General features: G+C 40.5%; 1 protein-coding gene across 4 annotated transcripts; it reads left to right on the top strand.

Moving 5' to 3' along the window:
- The first annotated feature begins 873 nt into the window (after positions 1–873).
- Positions 874–17979, top strand: supt6h (SPT6 homolog, histone chaperone and transcription elongation factor). 4 transcript variants are annotated; one of them, XM_085420833.1, is made up of 37 exons: positions 874–1028; positions 2376–2486; positions 2569–2739; positions 4688–4761; positions 4873–5050; positions 5150–5231; positions 5442–5697; positions 5788–5889; positions 6550–6663; positions 6769–6858; positions 6997–7139; positions 7243–7388; positions 7474–7581; positions 7668–7948; positions 8041–8195; positions 8988–9183; positions 9398–9537; positions 9657–9774; positions 9869–9945; positions 10054–10189; positions 10336–10473; positions 11395–11562; positions 11650–11777; positions 11918–12125; positions 12385–12532; positions 12700–12842; positions 12948–13088; positions 13262–13457; positions 13586–13731; positions 13923–14015; positions 14092–14205; positions 14330–14454; positions 14623–14735; positions 14830–14907; positions 15007–15182; positions 15677–15936; positions 16223–17979. In XM_085420833.1, exons 2-37 carry the CDS (start codon positions 2387–2389, stop codon positions 16413–16415), a joined length of 5235 nt encoding a protein of 1744 aa, XP_085276959.1. In that variant the 5' UTR covers positions 874–1028; positions 2376–2386; the 3' UTR covers positions 16416–17979. The 4 variants fall into 4 exon arrangements, with proteins under 4 accessions (XP_085276959.1, XP_085276956.1, XP_085276960.1 ...); XM_085420830.1 differs by having other exon boundaries at positions 2566–2739; XM_085420834.1 differs by having other exon boundaries at positions 899–1032.
- Positions 17980–18507: the final 528 nt, after the last annotated feature.

Raw genomic sequence — 18507 nt, 5'->3', positions numbered from 1 at the left:
ACAATCGGTGTTCCCCTTATTCTCATGCAAAGCTCTGTAGTGCCTAAGCATGGATGAGGTGTTGTTGTTATATCCCAGCTCCCTGGCACATAGCAAACACTTCACCTTGTACAAAAGTAAAGCCGCTTAACATAAATTGTATTGCACCATCAGTATTATGAAAATACATCTTATGTAGAAATTTACATACCTTGTTGGGAGAAATAAAATCAAAATGTTCCCACACAAGGGAGGACATCCTCCTCTTCTTAGCTGGCTCCATTCTTTCCTGACTTTCTCTCCTCACTCTCATAAACCTCCAAACTGTCTCCAAACTCTCACTAACCGCAACTCTCCATCAAACACCCACATTTTTGAATGAAGTCTGAGGGGTTTATATCTGTCATAGCTCGCGGCAAAGTTCGAACCACTTCATGAACCAGTCACGTGGTACAGCCGGGCAGCGAGGCTTCGGACGTCATCATTTTCAGCTCCTCCCATAAATGAAGCCCCGGCCAAAATCCTTTCCACGCCCACCCCCGTGACATCACGCTTCGAAGCCTCGAAGAACGTCACATCACTACCTTGCAACGGAATTTAAGACTAAACCAACACTAGCTTACTGGAAAAACGACTTAAACCTGTTGGTTAAATCTTTGACTTTAGTTAAAAAGAAAAAGGCTGCTTTTTTTGTTTCCTTTATGGAAGATTTTGATTTAGTGAGTTAATAATTTGTTAAATTATGTGACCCCATCTTTATATTTTATTTTCACTATGTATGAAAGTTGCTAATATGTAAGAAATGTCTATTCTCTGAATCTGTAATATATGGTGCATTTTGTTTGTATGTTTATATTACTAATAAAAAAAATAAAAAAATAAAAACCTTGCAACGGAAGAGGTTGGAAGTTCACTTACCGCATCCCGGAATTGTCATCACGCCGCTCGTTCTCGGCCATTTTTACAAGTGCAAGCTTCGAAATATAACATACAATACAACTCAGTTGTTACCGTTAATATATTCGGAGTACGCTACCCCACTGATACGTGTAAGTAAGTTTCTTTTAGCGTGATTATATGCTATGTCTTCACTGCGATGTCTTCTTTTTCAAGTAGTTAGTACTAATGCTGATGGCTGTTGTTGTCTTCCCAGCTAATGCCAGGCTAACATATCGACATGCTAAAGCGTTAACTAGCCAACGTTAAACTGCGAAGTTGGTTTGGAGGCCTTGGTTAATTTATGTAATGGTGAATTTACTTTAGGTACAGCAGCCTTTTATTGCCAACACGTTTCAAAGCAACAACGTGCCACCGTTGTACTAGCAGCAACGTTCCTTTCTAGTTTATTAGCATTGCTAATTGTCGTTTAGCCTCGTTCGTTGCTAGCGAAGACGTTAGCTTTAGCTACCTTTATTAACAAAAAATGTTTATACAACAACCTTTTACTCCTTTAACTTGAAGATTTCACCCGGATAACTCACTCTACCGTTATATTTAAAGCAAGTATGCTGTTTGTACGGTAATCACGGCCAGTGTTTTGTATGTGTGTGTGTACGCATTGCGACATGACTAGGTGAAGTCATTGTTAAAGCCCGCTTGTTAAGTCTTTCTGGCATTATAACAGTGCTAGAGAATAAAATCATTCAAAGGGCTGACTAAAATATACCCTTTTGTTGCTGTTAACGTTAGGCGTTGTTTCTCAACATTACACACATATGTTTTATGAAGCTCTCAAAAGGCATCGTTTTCAGATGTAATCTTTCGCTTTATTGTGAAAGTCTGAAGCTAAACCCTCATTTCTTTATACTTTACATAGCTCAGCGTGGTGTGTAGTATATTCATAAATAGTTGAGGGAAACTATCTACAGCAGATAAACAATATCTGGAAGACATGTCCTCAAGAAATAAGAAGAAAAATCATCAAACACCTGACACAGGATATGAGAAATGCATCAGGATGGATCAGGATGCCAAAGCATCATCAAAAATTGTCTCAGTAGAATGCAACACTTTTTTAGCAGAATACGAAGAAATGAGAAGGAAAGTAAAGAATCAAAATTCCTGCACAGCACTATTATACATTACTATCAAATTGTTATCATGTTAATCACAAAGTCATTAATAATCAGTAATAACCTGATAAATAATCTATATGTAATACAGGAGACATTATAACATCTTTGGTAATACATTGAGATATGTAAAAAAAAAGTAATAGTTTAAAGGGACATTAAGCAATCTTTATATTAAGGATTACATTTCTTATTCTAGCACAATGTTATCCAGTATAGTGTAAGATTTGTGTGTATTTGGCTTTTGTCAGGAGAATTTTGGGAGAACCCAATATTGCCTGATTGATGACATTTTTATTAATAGCATTTTAACCCCTTTCTCAGGAATAGCAGTCATGTCGGACTTTATTGAAAGTGAGGCAGAAGAGTCAGAGGAGGAGTTTGAGGAGAAGGACTTAAAACCTAAGAAGAACCAGAGATTTTTGGAAGAAGATGGTAAGATCTGATTTCTTTAAATTTGGGAATGTGTGTTGAAGTTGTATGGCATGTGGACCCCTCATCTGTCATTTCTCAGCAGATGAAGAGGAAGAAGACGATAACCCAGAAGACCAGGATGAGAAAGGGAATTTACGTGACTTCATTGATGATGGAGACGAGGTAGAAGAGGAGGAAGAAGCAGAAAAAAGTGGAAGTGGCGGGGGGAGTGATTCAGAGGAGGAAGTGAGGCGTCGACATAAAAAAAAGCGCAGTAAGTTCACCTGGTGTTTTTAAAAAATTGTTAAACCTGTGTGATTAATTACATATATCTATTTAACCTGTCCAGTCAATAGAGTGAAAACACTCATGCCCCATTATTATGCCATATCACACCATATTAGTGAGTGGAAGATGATCTTGGTTACTTCAGTCTTGCAGCCATGTTGGTACCCTACTAAGCAGCAATTTTGAATCCTATAAGTAATGCATTGAAGGAGAACCATAAGGCCACAGTATACCCACCGCTTTGGTCACTCTGCACTCTGCTGAGAAGGTCATGACACAATCAAATCCATTTATCCATCTATGTTCGCCATTATAGCGCTGGTAGCAGCTGCAGTATTCTCCTGAATAATAGGTGGTGCCACTCAGGCAACACCTATTATTCAGGAGACCATGTAAAGGAGAATTAAAGGCAGTGCCTTTTTTTTCCAGAAAATCTGTCTTTTTAAGCAGTTGCAACAACTCTCAGCTTCTGTACTGATACATCATTAAAAAATTGCAAACCTGACACGATCGGGTGTGACAATGTGTCCCCAACCCAGCAGCGGCAGCACTATGCATCAGGTTACAAAAATCGAGGGGTGCATGACCATTAGAAATGGTTACTTGCAACAGCAGGTGTGATGTCGTTTTTATCCTATGGTGTTGTTTGCCAGCCACCACATGGTATGTTTAGTGGAGTCTTAACGTTCAGGCCAGTGGTTTTTTAGCAGAATACGAAGAAATGAGAAGGAAAGTAAAGAATCAAAGGTTTAGTGACTTTGCCCACAACAGAGTTTTAAAGTTTGTTTTTCTTACCACAAATACACAAATTTACCCAATATTATGGCTTCATTAGCAGGTTAATCTAGAGTACCAACATCAGAACAAATGATATGCTGATTTGAGTTATAGGTGCAGTAAGGCCTCAAAAGTGAAAACATTTGACTATATCTTTTCTACGGTAATGAGTTGACACTCCTGCCCTATTATAAATGCTTTTTTGTATTTCTTTCTTTCTTTCTGAGACCAAATGTAGTCTGTATAAACACATTGCTTGATTAATTGTGATCATTTGGCTCGGTTCCTTGAGAAGTTGACATTAAATATGCCAATATATTAAAGGTTACTGCAAAAATTAAGTAGTAGAAAAATGTTAAATGAGGTTAGTAATTTTGGAAAAGCGGTACCTTTTACTTAGGTGGTTGAGCAAGGAGCACTGATAGATTTTAAGATATAACATTTTCAATTATGTTCTTAGCATAATATTAAATCTCTGAAATTCTGATGCCTGCTCTGGCAGAAAAGTACATTTTATTTACAAATATAGGATAAACAAAGTATATTCTGTCACATCTTAACTGAAAAATAGCCTCATATTGTCATTTTTACAGGTACCTCAGCCAGTAGTGTATTTCTAATATAATACAGATATAGTTAATGAGGCAATAGATTGAAATTTATGACTGTTTTCTTATACTGTAGTTGCAGTTTTCAGTGTTATGGCCTTTCTTTTTGCACAGTAGAATTTAAAGTCGGGGGAAAATATGTTTCTAAATAATGAGAGCTGACCTTAAACAGATTCCAGGCATCTGTTGGCCACATGTTGCATCTTTCACATTTAGCTCCATATGTTGTGGATCCAGATGCATCCCAGTGTTTACCCAGGCGGGTGATGTTTGATGCAATGCTAGTTCTCTGCTGGTGTGCTTTACAGTTAACATTCATGTTGTCCATTTTTAAAGAAAGTAAAGGTCTAACACAGATGAGTTATTTGCCGTTCTTATAGGAAGTGACAAAATGGGATTTTCAGTGACTCTGGTGTTAATGTGTCAAGTAAATCTTTATATCTACATTAAAAAATATTTCCAGTCTTGTATTTAAACACTGGAATAAACATGCTTTGGCAGTGGTAGCTTGAAGTTGTTTCCTCTGTTTAAGACTTTTCACCTTTGCAGGCTACGATGACTACCTGGATGATGATGACCTTGACCTAATTGAGGAAAACTTGGGTGTCAAAGTAAAAAGGAGGGTAAGTTCCTGTCTACATTTTTATTTTTACCCTTACATCTAACAATTTCAAGTCACTTTTGTACACTTGAAAGAGTTGAATCCACCTGAACTGACTTGTCTTGAATCACAGAAGAAGAAATATGACCGTGTAAAAACACTGGATGATGATGAAGATGATGACGAGAAGGACTTGATCGCAGATGAGATATTTTATCCGGATGGTGAAGGGGAGCTGGAGGAAGGCGAGGCTGTTGATGAACCTATGCAACAGCCTGATGATGATGAAGAAGGAGAGGATGAAGAATCAGGTTGGAGTCTTAAAAAATAATGAGAAAGTAACACATTTTATTTGAGATGTTCTATTGGATTGGGCTGTGGGGTTGTAAGTTTGTGTTATACTTCCACAGATATCGATGACTTCATTGTGGATGATGATGGCCAGCCCATCACCAAAAAGAGGGGCAAGAAGTTCTCAGGATACACTGATGCGTGAGTGTTGGAGTTTATGCTGAAGATCTTTGGGTGATTTATTCCTTAATAAAAAAATATATATATATATAATTCAGTGCAGGGTAATGCACTTTTCTATTATTTCCTTTGCATTCAGTTATTTTGTCTCAAGTGTCAATTAGTGTGAAATATTTAATCAAACTAAACACAAAATAAAAAGTCACAAGCTCTCTCTCTGTGTCTCCACAGTGCGCTCCAGGAAGCTCAGGAGATTTTCGGTGGCGACTTTGACTTTGCTGACTTTGATGCTGATGCATATGACCAGGGTGAGGAGGAGGAAGAGGATCAAGATGAAGAAGGCTGGGACCGACCCAAGAAGCAAACTAAGAGGAGGCTGGGGAGGAAAAGCATTTTTGAGATCTACGAGCCAAGTGAGCTCGAAAGTAGTCACATGACTGACCAGGACAATGAGATCCGCTCCACAGACATGCCTGAGCGGTTCCAGGTGTGTGTTTTGGGGTTAATTTATTGTAAACGTACTTATTCTCTGCGAACCTGAGGCTGCTTTCATGACTGTTCGTTTTTTGGCTTGTAGCTGCGAGCTATTCCTGTCAAACCTGCTGAGGATGATGAGCTGGAAGAGGAAGCAGAATGGATCTTCAGACATGGGTTTTCCACTCTTACAATCTCCATGCAGGTAGAGGCTTCATGCCCCATGGCATACATACAGTACTGTGCAAAAGTCTTGAGCCACTCCTCATTTCTTTAGATTTGTCTTGTGCAATAGTTCTCCAGGTTTCCTGAAGATCTTTCAGAGCCTTTCTTTGGGCATTGACTACTTTTTCACTCATTTTCAGTCCAGCCCTTGTACCTTAGCAGTTTCAGGAATGTTTTTTTTGTTTAAGCTAATTAACACTGAACTATGAATCATTCAAGCATAAAAAGGCTCGTAACTCAAGGAGTGAACCGGTATTCTACACACAATAGACAACTTGGCAAAGAGCCAATTTTAAATAGTATTTTCTAGCATTTTGTTACTAGAAGACTGTTGCACACACATAATATTTTCTCATTTCTCTTGCTGAATCTCACAATGTAACAGCCATAAAATAGTATCTTTGCACCAAGGTGATTTCCAAAGAGTTTATTGCTGAAAATCTGGCAAATTTTAGCATGCTGTGGCATTTGTTCCTTTTGTTCTGAAGGACAGAAGAACTGTCTATAGCAGATTAACAATGTTTGAAAGTCATGTCCTTAAGAGACGAGGAAAAAACAGCAGATATTTTATACAGGAACTCAGATGAGAGATGCATAATTTCCTGAAGCCTCACTGAAATATTTTTTATGCCTTTAACAGGAGAGCACAGATTACCTAGACAGGGGCACAACCACAAACTTCAGCAGAAAAGGTCCCAGCACAATTGCCAAGATCAAAGAGGCCCTTAACTTCATGAGGAATCAACAATTTGAGGTAGAGTGAGCTGCATATTCCTTTCAAGATACGAGCTTGTCAGTGTTATTTTAATATGAATAAAATATGGGACACTGTAAAGAGTTCTTGTATCTTTTTCCCCAGGTTCCTTTTATAGCTTTCTACAGAAAAGAATATGTTGAACCAGAGCTCAACATCAATGACCTGTGGAAAGTGTGGCAGTGGGATGAGAAGGTATAATTGCGTTGTCAAATAAGAAATGGATACAGACTAATCCATCAGTAATCGTTTACATTGCTTCCAGTAGCTGCATTAAAAAAACAGCAAAGTTTTCTGGTTTCTATTTTAATATTTTCCTCTTCCACTCACCAGTGGACTCAGCTAAAGACCCGGAAGCAGAACCTGACCCGTCTGTTTCAGAAGATGCAATCTTATCAGTTTGAGCAGATCTCTGCTGACCCTGACAAACCTTTGGCCGATGGTATTCGTCCTCTGGACACTACTGACATGGAGAGGTATGACTTTATAGCACTACTGAGCCTACTGGTGAAACGTAGGCTAGAAAAGTAATCGTTTATTTAATTTCTCCTCTGAAATTCTGCTTTGTCCTTATTCAAGGCTGAAGGATGTACAGACTCTTGAAGAGCTGGGTGATGTCTACAATCACTTTTTGCTCTACTACGGACGAGACATCCCCAAGATGCAGAACGCTGCCAAAGCCAACAAGAAGAGGCTCAAGAAGATCAAAGAAGTGTCAGAGGATGGTAAGAAAAACGTGGTTCACTAAATAATGGATAGCTATATATTTAAAATAAATAAATAAATAAATCACCATGGCTCTTTCTTTAGGAGATGAGGAGGAATTAGAGGTAGAAGAAGAAGAAGAGCAGAAAGGACCTGATCTCAAGTTGGCATCCCGTAGGGATATGTACAGCATCTGCCAGAGCGTGGGACTTGGTTAGTCTCCCTTTCTGCTTTGGAAAATGTAATCTCAGTGGTTAAGGAGGATTACTAACTCTTTTCTGCTTTCTTTCTCTCTGCAGATGGCTTGGCTAAAAAGTTTGGTTTAACTCCAGAGCAATTTGGAGAAAATCTGAGGGACAGTTACCAACGTCACGAGACAGAGCAGTTCCCTGCTGAGCCCGTAGAGCTGGCCAAAGATTACGTTTGCAGTCAGTTCTCTACTCCAGAGGCAGTGCTGGAGGGAACTAGGTATATGGTAGCCATGCAGATTGCTCGGGAACCTCTGGTCAGACATGTTCTCCGACAGACGTTTCAGGAGAGAGCCAAGGTTAACATCAAACCTACAAAAAAGGGCAAAAAGGTACACAGCTATTCATAAGAATTGGGTTTAAAAAAAAAAAAAAGACATATAAACCATGCTCTTTCTAACCCTGCCTTTCTTTCTCCCTGTAGGAGGTAGACGAAGCTCACTTTGCCTACTCTTTCAAGTATCTTAAGAACAAGCCTGTAAAAGAACTGAATGGGGATCAGTTCTTGAAGATGTGCCTTGCAGAGGATGAGGGGCTACTTACCATTGATATCTGCATAGACCTTATAGGAGTTAAAGGGTAAATAGAGTGACATTTTTAGTGCATATTAATCAAAATCTTTAGAGTATTCTGGTGTGCTTAGCTGCAGAAGCTGAAACACATAGGAATGTGCTTTAAACGCAATTTTTTTTTAAAATATTTGTAGTTTAATGACAACTGTTTGGTGTAAAGTTCAACCACTAAGCACAAGGCAGAACCCCTATTAACATTAATCCCACTGGGAAAATTAAACATGTGTGCAGTATAGCGTGGTCAAAAGTCTCTGGCACCTTTGCATTTAAAATACTGTTTGTTTCTTAACTAATTTTATCAATGGTGTCAAATAGTTCTTTAAGAAAGAGTAACTGTATATGTGTTTTTTGTTTTAGACTTGATGATTAAGCTAATCTTTTAAGCTAATCTTTTAAGCTCATTAATGTTTAGATTTATTTCACCATTTGAGGAGAATCATAAAAAAGCATCATCATAAAACATCCTGAGTTCTTATGAATCCTATCAGTTTTGTAATTAATGAACATTCCTTGGCCTTTGGACACCAAACACAGGCTCTGATGTGACTAACGGTTGTCCCATTTTTAGCGCCTGCATAGAAACCTTGCTTGGATGTCGCAATAAAAGAGTAGTAAAGTAGGATAAACCCGTTGAGTCTAATTTCTTGAGTTTCTGGCTTTAGCGTGTTCTTTTTTTTTTTCTTTTTTTTTTCTCTCATCCTTGTCAGGAAAAAATTAGGCTTTTGAATTATTAATGGAAATATTAAGACACTCTGCCCTTTGTCCACGTTTTTTACATTTTTTCTGTGCTTCTCCACAGGTATGCAGGGGACCAGACGTACTTTGACGAGATCAAACAGTTCTACTACAGGGACGAGTTCAGTCACCAGGTGCAGGAGTGGAACAGGCAGCGAACTTTAGCCATAGAAAGAGCTCTCAATCAGTTCCTCTACCCTCAGATGGCCAAGGAGCTTAAGAGCAAACTGATTGCTGAGGCCAAAGAGAGCATTATCAGGGTAATTTTCTATCACATTGATGTGATCTGTTCTTCCATTTGTGCTATTATTCCCTATCAGTCTTGCACAGACAATCAAAAGCGCACAGTCTGAGAAGCTGGACTACGTTTGTGATGTCGTAGATATAAAATCTATTTGTGTTTTTAATCTGAAAACTAATTATGATTTATCCCCCCCCCCCCCCCCCCCCCCCCCCCCCCATTTATCATTGAAGTCCTGCTGTCGCCGACTGTATAACTGGCTGAAAGTGGCTCCGTACAGGCCAGATCAGCAGGTTGAGGAAGATGATGATCTGATGGATGAGAATCAGGGAAAAGGCATCAGAGTGCTTGGTGTAGCCTATGCGCCCAGCAGGTGTGTATATATCAGTAGCTTGAGTTGTTGGTGCGTTCAGCAAAGCACAGACATTTAAGTATAGCATATACGAAAAAAAGTAGTAAGATTTTTCGTGTATATAAACTTTACTCTGGCAGAGATACTCCAGTATTCTGTGCTCTGATCAACGGGGAAGGAGAGGTGATGGATTTTCTTCGTCTACCCTACTTCATGAAGAGAAGGAACGCCTTCAGGGAGGATGAGAGAGAGAAGAAGGTAGAAGCAGAAAACACAGCTGTAGCACCTCTGTAATGGTTTTTTGTTGAAAACAAGTCACTTAAAAGTCTTTGTTTAAATTGTGTCTAATCAGGCCAGTGACATTGAAAATCTCAAGAGGTTTCTGTCAGGCAAGAAACCTCATGTAGTAGCTGTTGCTGGAGAAAACCGGTAAATCACCAGATTACCTCCTGTTTTTTCTAAATGTATGCTTGTACACATTTTTAACAGCATTCACAATGTAGAGCAGAAATGTTAAAAACATGAACGTGTTTACAGAGATGCCCAAATGATAATGGAGGACATCAAGAGAACTATCGGCGAGCTTGAGCAGGAGTCCTCTCTGCCTGCTGTAGGAGTGGAACTTGTTGACAATGAACTGGCCACGCTGTACATGAACAGCAAGAAGTCTGAGGTACATATTTGTTATGTCACCTACAATAGAATTACACAAAGATGTCTGTGGTTTAATTGTTTGTTAGTCAACCGGCAAGCGTGTTCAATTTCAACCCTGTGTTAGCTCTCATTATTTCTTGTGATCCTGTTGCTTTCTGTCTGCAGGCTGATTTTAGGGATTATCCTCCGTTGCTGCGACAGGCTGTTTCAATAGCCAGGAAGATCCAGGATCCGCTGGTGGAGTATGCTCAGGTCTGCAGCACTGATGAGGATATTCTCTGCCTCAAACTACACCCACTGCAGGTGAGTGAATGAAGACATTGATTTTTGATTGGCTAGTATATACAGGGTAAATCAAAAAGAATCATCCAAATTCAAAATGCTTTTACTGTAATGTTAGAAAGAGGGGATTTTTGAGTTTCACAGGGTTGCTGGTGAAATGCATAACAACAGCAGTTGCTGCTTTGACTCCAGACATGCTCGTAAAAGTCTGGGACTTTGAGTATTGCATGGATGTGTGTCTGGAGAGGGGCAGATTAACCTTGTGAACGTTGTCATTTTTGGATGCAAAACTTAAGCCATTTATTTTAATATGTACTTTCAAAGAGAGCTTTTTGAAATCAATTTTTTTTATATTCCCTGTATTTTTTGCTCAGTATTGTCTTAGCATTCTTAGGTATCACAAGGTGTTTTATACCAGCTGCTGCTTCACTACAAAGATACCATTACTCATTTTCTCTTGTGGGTAACATGAGATTTTTACTGCTATGTTTGTCTACTTTGTTTTCTTCTGTAGCATCATATACACCTGTTACTGCAATCAAAGCTTGTCCTGCAAAGTTAAACTGTAGAAACCTCTCAGTCAAGTTTTCAGCCTAGTCAAACGCATCATTTGTAGGAACAAATTATAATAAATTAGATTTATGTCAGTTTCATTATCAACTCTACACTCAACTCATATGCAAGCCTTTTCCATTGTAGTGAAATTGTTTTTACGGTGTCCCACTGTAATGTCAGTATTAGTAAAAAGAATTTTTAAACTTAGAAATGTACAGGGTAAGCAGGACAGACACTTCTCGATCTCTGTCTTGTAATCGTGTATTAGTCAATGTGAATTCATCAATCGTAGGCCAGCTTCAATCATAGCATGACTTGCTGTTTTTTTTCAGCAGCTACATACAGTGCATATGTAAAAAGTAGTTTGTCCTCTCTTGTCCGTCTTAGGAACATGTGGTGAAGGAGGATTTGCTCGATGCTCTTTACTGTGAGTTCATCAACCGTGTTAATGAGGTTGGAGTAGATGTGAACAGAGCCATCGCACACCCTCATACTCAGAGCCTGGTTCAGTATGTGTGTGGTTTGGGACCAAGGAAGGGTTCACATCTTCTCAAGGTATACATTTCTGCTGCTGATATGTAAAGCGTATGTGCAAGATATCATTGATAACATTATTAACCACTGTGATTTTATTTTGTGTAGATTCTGAAGCAGAACAATACTCGTTTGGAAAACAGAACACAGCTCGTCACAATGTGTCACATGGGACCCAAGGTTTTTATCAACTGTGCTGGTTTCATCAAAATTGACACGGCTTCGCTTGGGGACAGGTTGGAACTTCGTCTTGAAATTTTCAGACCATTTCGATATTTCTCAAAGGGCTGGATGTGCACATGTTTGAGTCTATTATGCTTCTGTGAATTATTTTAAATCAGCCTCGGTTTTTCATTCTCTCAAACTCTCCTGGCAGTACGGACTCCTACATTGAGGTCCTGGATGGCTCTCGTGTACACCCTGAGACATACGAGTGGGCTCGCAAGATGGCTGTAGACGCGCTCGAGTATGATGAGTCGGCAGAAGATGCCAATCCAGCCGGAGCTCTGGAGGAGATCTTGGAAAATCCCGAACGTCTCAAAGACCTGGACTTGGATGCATTTGCTGAAGAGCTTGAGAGACAGGTCAGTGTCTGTGTGTTGTACCTTTGACTAATTTAGTATCATACTTTATCCTGCCAAAGAAAAATACGCCTAAGAGGAACCAACACTCCAAAAAAAGAAAAAACAAGAAAAACAAGCATTTCTTTTTATTTGTCTTTCATGTGTCCATTTTACCTTTTTATTCAGAAAAGGGAGAGTTCTATCTTCTACCACCATTGGATTCAGGAGTCTGGTCACAATATTTTTAAACCTGTCATCCTACTGTGTTATGTGCCTGCAGGGTTATGGAAACAAAGGAATTACTCTGTATGACATCCGTGCCGAGCTGAGCTGTAGGTATAAAGACTTACGAGTTGCGTACAGAGTCCCTAACACTGAGGAGGTTTTCAACATGCTCACCAAGGAGACTCCAGAGACCTTTTATATCGGTAATATACACCACATTAAGATATGATGCCTCGAATTAAGCTCAGTTCATCAATAAGAATCTCATTCACTTGTTCAATGGAGTGATGCTGGTCAATTGTCTGCCATGGTAGAAATGTGTAATTCATAATTTAGCCTATGATTAAGGTTTTTCATATCTTTCTTTCAGGTAAGCTGATCACTAGTGTAGTAACTGGCATCGCTCACCGGCGCCCTCAGGGAGAGAGCTATGACCAGGCCATCCGTAATGATGCTACAGGCCTTTGGCAGTGCCCCTTCTGCCAGCAGGACAATTTCCCTGAACTGAGCGAGGTACCACACATCGAGTTTTCTTTATTTCTTTTTCTGAGTGAACTTTGTGTTACAGATATGCCATGACGATCATGTTTATAATTTTGATTGTGTGTGGCGCTTCAGGTGTGGAACCACTTTGACAGTGGGTCATGTCCAGGTCAGGCCATTGGAGTACGGTCCAGATTAGATAATGGTGTTCAGGGTTTCATTCCCACCAAGTTTCTCAGTGACAAAGTGGTCAAACACCCTGAGGAGAGGGTCAAGGTGAGGCATTTTTTGTTGTGCCCCCTTTATTTGGTTGATCTCACCTGCAATTGTTTTCCTGTTTGTCCACTTACACTGCCCAGTCCTGATAGAGCTGTATTATTACTACTTTCTATTTTTCATCCTTCAGCCTTGGTTGGTGTGTTAACAGATTTTCCCTCCTTCTACTTTAGGTGGGCATGACAGTTCACTGTCGAATCATGAAAATCGACATTGAGAAATTCAGCGTTGACCTCACGTGTCGCACCTCTGATCTAATGGACAAGGCCAACGAATGGAAGCTCCCTAAGGACAGCTACTATGACTTTGACACAGAGTCTGAAGACCAAAAGCTGGAGGAGGAGTTCAAAAAGAAACAACAGCGAACACGTGAGTATATGAAGTATACAAAACATATTTGGTTGTTGAAGTTGCAGACAGCACTGCATTTTTTTAAATCTTAGTAGTGTGGACTTTAACATAATTAATTCTTATACCATTTGTCTTTGGCTTTTTAGCATATATAAAGCGTGTGATTGCCCACCCCAACTTCCACAACATCAGTTTCAACCAGGCAGAGAAGATGATGGAGACCCTGGATCAGGGTGACTTAATTATTAGGCCCAGTAGCAAGGGAGAAAACCACCTCACAGTCACCTGGAAGGTAAGAAAACGAGCACTGCAGAAGGGTTAAAACTTTGGTTGATTGAAAATAACAAATGTAATAAAATGCTTCTTGCTTAAAATGCTGTGTCCAAGCATTTTAAGCAAGACCTGGCAGTAAGATGCGACAAAGACTTAAATGATTTCTTTGGTACCAAATGCTCCACTCTGACTAAATATAATGTTTTATAGGTGGCTGATGGCATCTACCAGCATGTTGATGTGAGAGAAGAAGGCAAAGAGAATGCTTTCAGCTTAGGGCACACTCTGTGGATCAACAATGAGGTAAGCTGGTTTTGTTGTTGGGGGGGGGGGGGGGGTGTTGAAGTGTTGCTTACAGAGTTTTTTTGATTCACTGCAGGAGTTTGAAGATCTGGATGAAATTACTGCTCGGTACATTCAGCCAATGGCGTCATTTGCCCGGGATATGCTGGGGCATAAGTACTTCCAGGAGTGCAACAGGGGAAGCAGGGAGGTATGTATATTGAGTTTTTTTTTTTTTTTTGTGACATTGTTCTTATAATTGAGTTGTGAGCTGTTTGTTTGTTTTGTCTTGGCTTGCACATCTTATCTTGCTCATCTTGTTCTTTATCTGTCAGAAAATGGAAGAGTTGCTGATGCGGACAAAGAGGGAGAAGCCCACCTTCATCCCTTACTTTATTTCAGCATGCAAAGATCTACCAGGAAAATTCATCCTGGGCTACCAACCACGTGCAAAACCACGGTATGTGGAAATGTTTGTTTCCTACTTTCATGAAAGAAAATGTGAAGTCGGATGTATAAATGTGGTACAAATATACATTTCTTTATTTATTTGTTGAAAGGTTTCTGGTTGATTAACAGGAAGGTTGTCCTTCATGTGAAATGCTTTATTTTTTTATCCTCTCCATAGGATTGAGTATGTGACTATTACCCCAGATGGATTCCGCTACCGTTCACAGATTTTTCCTACGGTGAATGGGCTTTTCCGGTGGTTTAAGGACCATTTTCAGGACCCTGTGCCAGGTATGAAAGTGCTATAACTATACATTATAAAATGTATCACAGCTCCTAAAATACATTATAGGTGATTGTTTAAACATTTTCTCCTTCATTCAAGGCATCACTCCCAGTAACAGCAGCCGAACAAGGACGCCTGCCTCCCTGAACGCTACCCCAGCCAATATTAACATTGCAGGTGAGCCCCGCAGTCTTCCCCCAATTTATTAATCTAGATTTTCAATTTAGGCTCTATTAATTTTACAGTTTTCTGCTGTATTCCCTCCTTTCTCACTAGACTTGACACGAGCTGTCAACGCCCTCCCACGCAACATGACATCTCAGATGTTCAATGCCATCGCCGCAGTCACGGGCCAGGGTCAGAACCCCAACACCACACCTGCACAGTGGGGCTCCAGCCAGTACGGCTACGGTGGCAGCACAGGAGGTGGAGGGAGTTCGTCTGCCTATCATGTGAGGACAGCTTTCTTGTTTTTAAAAGAGAAGAGGATGTTTTGGGGATTGTGATTACTCCCAACAGACTGTTGGGAGTTGTGCACGGTGTCCACTAGAGATAAATTGGGTTCTGTGGAAATGGTAAATACCAGCTTGCGATGGTGCAGTTTGGAAAACGGATCATTAGCTGATATGGTGACCTGTCCCGGACACTATTGGAAACCTGAATTACAAGATAAGATTGACCCTTTGTCTAATTATTAATAATTGAGTTCCTAAGGTTTTTGCCACATTAAATATTATCTATCAGACTACTTCTGATGATGGCCACAAGACCAAAACATTAGCATGTTTGTTGACATGATCAGAATGAATTGGTGACATTGTCTACCTTTGGGTCCCCATCACTGAAGGAAATTGGAACCCAAAAGTTTTTTGGCAGCATTAAAGCCGACTGAATGTGGTTTTACCTCGACTCATTTCACAATCGATGTGTACTTAATTTCCTGCAGGTGTTTGCCACACCTCAGCAACCTATGGCGACACCCATGATGACGCCCAGCTACTCGTATACCACACCGAGCCAGCAAGCTTTGGGCACACCGCAATACCCAGGCTCCACCCCTCAGTCTTCACATTCTCATGCCCACGCCCACCCACATGGAAGCCACATGTCACATCACGGCCATCACAGCAGTCACCACGGCCACTCATCGGGCACACCGTCATCTTCCACCTCATCCCGAGGACGGACGCCACAACAGCAGCCAAAGTAAGTACAAAATGGCAGTCCTTCAGTCTTAGTTATTTGTGCTAAGACTTCATCTGCAGTTCAGATTTTTCCCTCACCTCCAACTCTTAAAAGTGAAATGTCTGTTTTGAAGTTTGTCACTCTGCCAGGCAACAATTTATGTTCATGTTGCAGTTTTCTGCCACAAGGCGGTGCTAAACCTGTAGTAAGAATTATATTAAATCTAAACAGCCTCCCAATGTTCGGTTGGGTTTCCTTTCATATGCTGTCCAATAAAGCCATCTCCCTCTGTCCTCTGTTACTGCAGGCCAAGCAGCAGCAGCTCCACCGCAGTAGACTGGGGCAAGATGGCCGAGCAGTGGCTGAAGGAAAAGGAAGCAGAGGGCAGAAAGAAATCTCAGAGGATGACGCCACGACCGTCACCCAGCCCTATGATCGAGAGCACACCCATGTCAATCACTGGAGACGCCACACCCCTGCTGGATGAAATGGACCGATAGGGGACAAAGGGGGGCGTTGCTGTACCCCCCCACACACCCAACTTTGTCCCTTTGTACTGCTTCTTCATCCAGATAACCCATTACCCTTTCTCTCCCCAACATCCCATCAGCCCCATCTTCACCTTGACTCTTCATGTTTTCCCCTTCACCTCATGATATTGTAGCAGCAGTTTTCACTCTGGTGTCACCCAGCCCATATCTCGTCTTCCCGTCGACCCATCAAATGTTTCATAACCTCACCTCCAGCCACCTCATGCTATGGCTGCATAGTATTTTGTACAGTCAGAATAACACTGTATACATCATTCAAAATGTCAGTAGAATGACATAAATAAAGGAGAAAAAAAACACTTGAAGTATGTGGAAGCAGTTACGTATAGGATATGGACCTACACTGACATTGCCATTGGTTTTAGTTTGATCGAGGAAATAGGTCTGACAGATGGGGAACAACAACCCGGTCATGTTTGGCGGAGTTTTATGAGCAGTTGCCAAAAGAGCTCTTTGCCAAGCCAATGAGGAAATTGAGTATTTGTATGAATGCGTCAGAACGAATAAAGACTTTTTTTTTTCTTGTTTGAATCTTAAGACTTCAATCTTCACATCTGTCAAAGCAAACACACATGTTACTGAGCAGACACACCCGGTGACAGGATTTATAACGCCAGCCTCTGTCAGGCATGAGTTACAGATTATTGTCTCCACCACACGCTGTGATATGATCAGCTGACACCGTGTGATTGGCTCCTGTAGATAGCCTCTAATGTATTGCTGAAATTTAAGTGGCCTGTTCTGTGTGGTCATTAATGAAGTGCCACACTGAAAACAGGGTGTTTTTGATGACTTCTTGTGTTTCAATATGCAGAAGTTGTCTTCAGTTTAAAACTGTTGTTTTTAGTACCTGCTCTCTGACTGGCAGATTGTTGACGAAACTTTCATTAGTCTGTCAGATGTTGATTTTAAAGTTTACCCAGATCTGAATTTCGTGTATGTTAAATGTGTGCAGTTCAGTGAATACTGGTTTATGATGTTTGCCATCTTAAAAGATGTGATCGCCACGTGCTGCTGCTGTAATTCTGTCTGAGTCAGTATCTCTTTTCTCACTGATATCACCGCCTTCAAAATTTCCAATATTCCAGTGGATGAGCTAAAGTTTTTCTAACACTATCAACCGAATATACTATCAGACTGACTTCCCACTGCTTATATTCCTGAACTCTGTGTAATGTTCTGAACTGCATGACAGTTTATGGCCACCCTGGTTCTCTCCTGATTCATGGATTCAGTTTTACTCTTGCTGTTTGTGCCAGAGTACAAACAGGCAGCACTGGTATTCAGAGGTGTGTTTAATTTTGCTGTGTGCGAAGCAACATGGTCCCATAATATGCATAATCTTTTTAATTATGGTTTTGGAGTAAATGCTCTGGGTTTTACATTTCTTGCCAGGTGGAGATCTCACATGTGTCTCAGCGAGGCTGTGATTGGTTGTCGGCAGTAGCTGGTCTCCAGCACTGCTGATGGCTTTTTCTACCTGTGATCCCTTTAATAAAAGTGTTCATATGAAGCTTCGTGTCTTATTCTTGATGATATGATGGGCACGTTTGTCTGTTGTTTTTATTTCCTTACTGGCAGCTTACGTCCAACCTTGGAGTCAACAATAGGATAGAGAATGTAATTTTACCTTGGTTTATAGTTAGAGATGTGATGATAACAATTTAATTTAGCCTCTTTTATATTATTTACAACACTGTGGAGGTGTGGGAAAGATTTCAATACCTAAAGAATCTGTATAATATGAGTTAAAACAATATATCCAAGACACACCCACGTTCTTGCTGTCTGGCTTACTGACGAAATTCAGTGGAAGCAGATTGAGCTTGCTGCTTTTTCCCATTCCTGCAAACAATCCCTCCATTTTCAAGATCATGAGAACAGTTATCTCAGAGGAGAGGGATGTGTAACGGGTGTGACCGTGGTCACTGGAGTTGGCGTACGCATCAAATTAGCAGCAGAGAGACACATGACAGGAGGCCTCTAAGGCCCACTCCCCCCTTCTTTTAAAAAAATGCAGTCAGCCCATCACTGACATTTC

Source organism: Rhamphochromis longiceps, linkage group LG10 (assembly GCF_057381845.1).
Source record: "Rhamphochromis longiceps isolate RC_006_pf linkage group LG10, R_longiceps_female_GT1.1, whole genome shotgun sequence".
NCBI lineage: Eukaryota > Metazoa > Chordata > Actinopteri > Cichliformes > Cichlidae > Rhamphochromis > Rhamphochromis longiceps.
The sequence above is the reverse complement of the archived record's forward strand: the minus strand, read 5'-3'. Positions and strand labels throughout refer to the sequence as shown.

What these genes read in the sequence shown, in the direction of transcription:
- supt6h (XM_085420830.1), top strand. Translation starts at nt 2,387, where the DNA reads ATGTCGGACTTTATTGAAAGTGAGGCAGAAGAGTCAGAGGAGGAGTTT. An exon ending in TGAACAGCAAGAAGTCTGAG is followed by an intron (nt 10,190 to 10,335) that starts GTACATATTTGT and finishes TTCTGTCTGCAG; the next exon opens with GCTGATTTTAGGGATTATCC. An exon ending in TCCAGAGACCTTTTATATCG is followed by an intron (nt 12,533 to 12,699) that starts GTAATATACACC and finishes TCTTTCTTTCAG; the next exon opens with GTAAGCTGATCACTAGTGTA.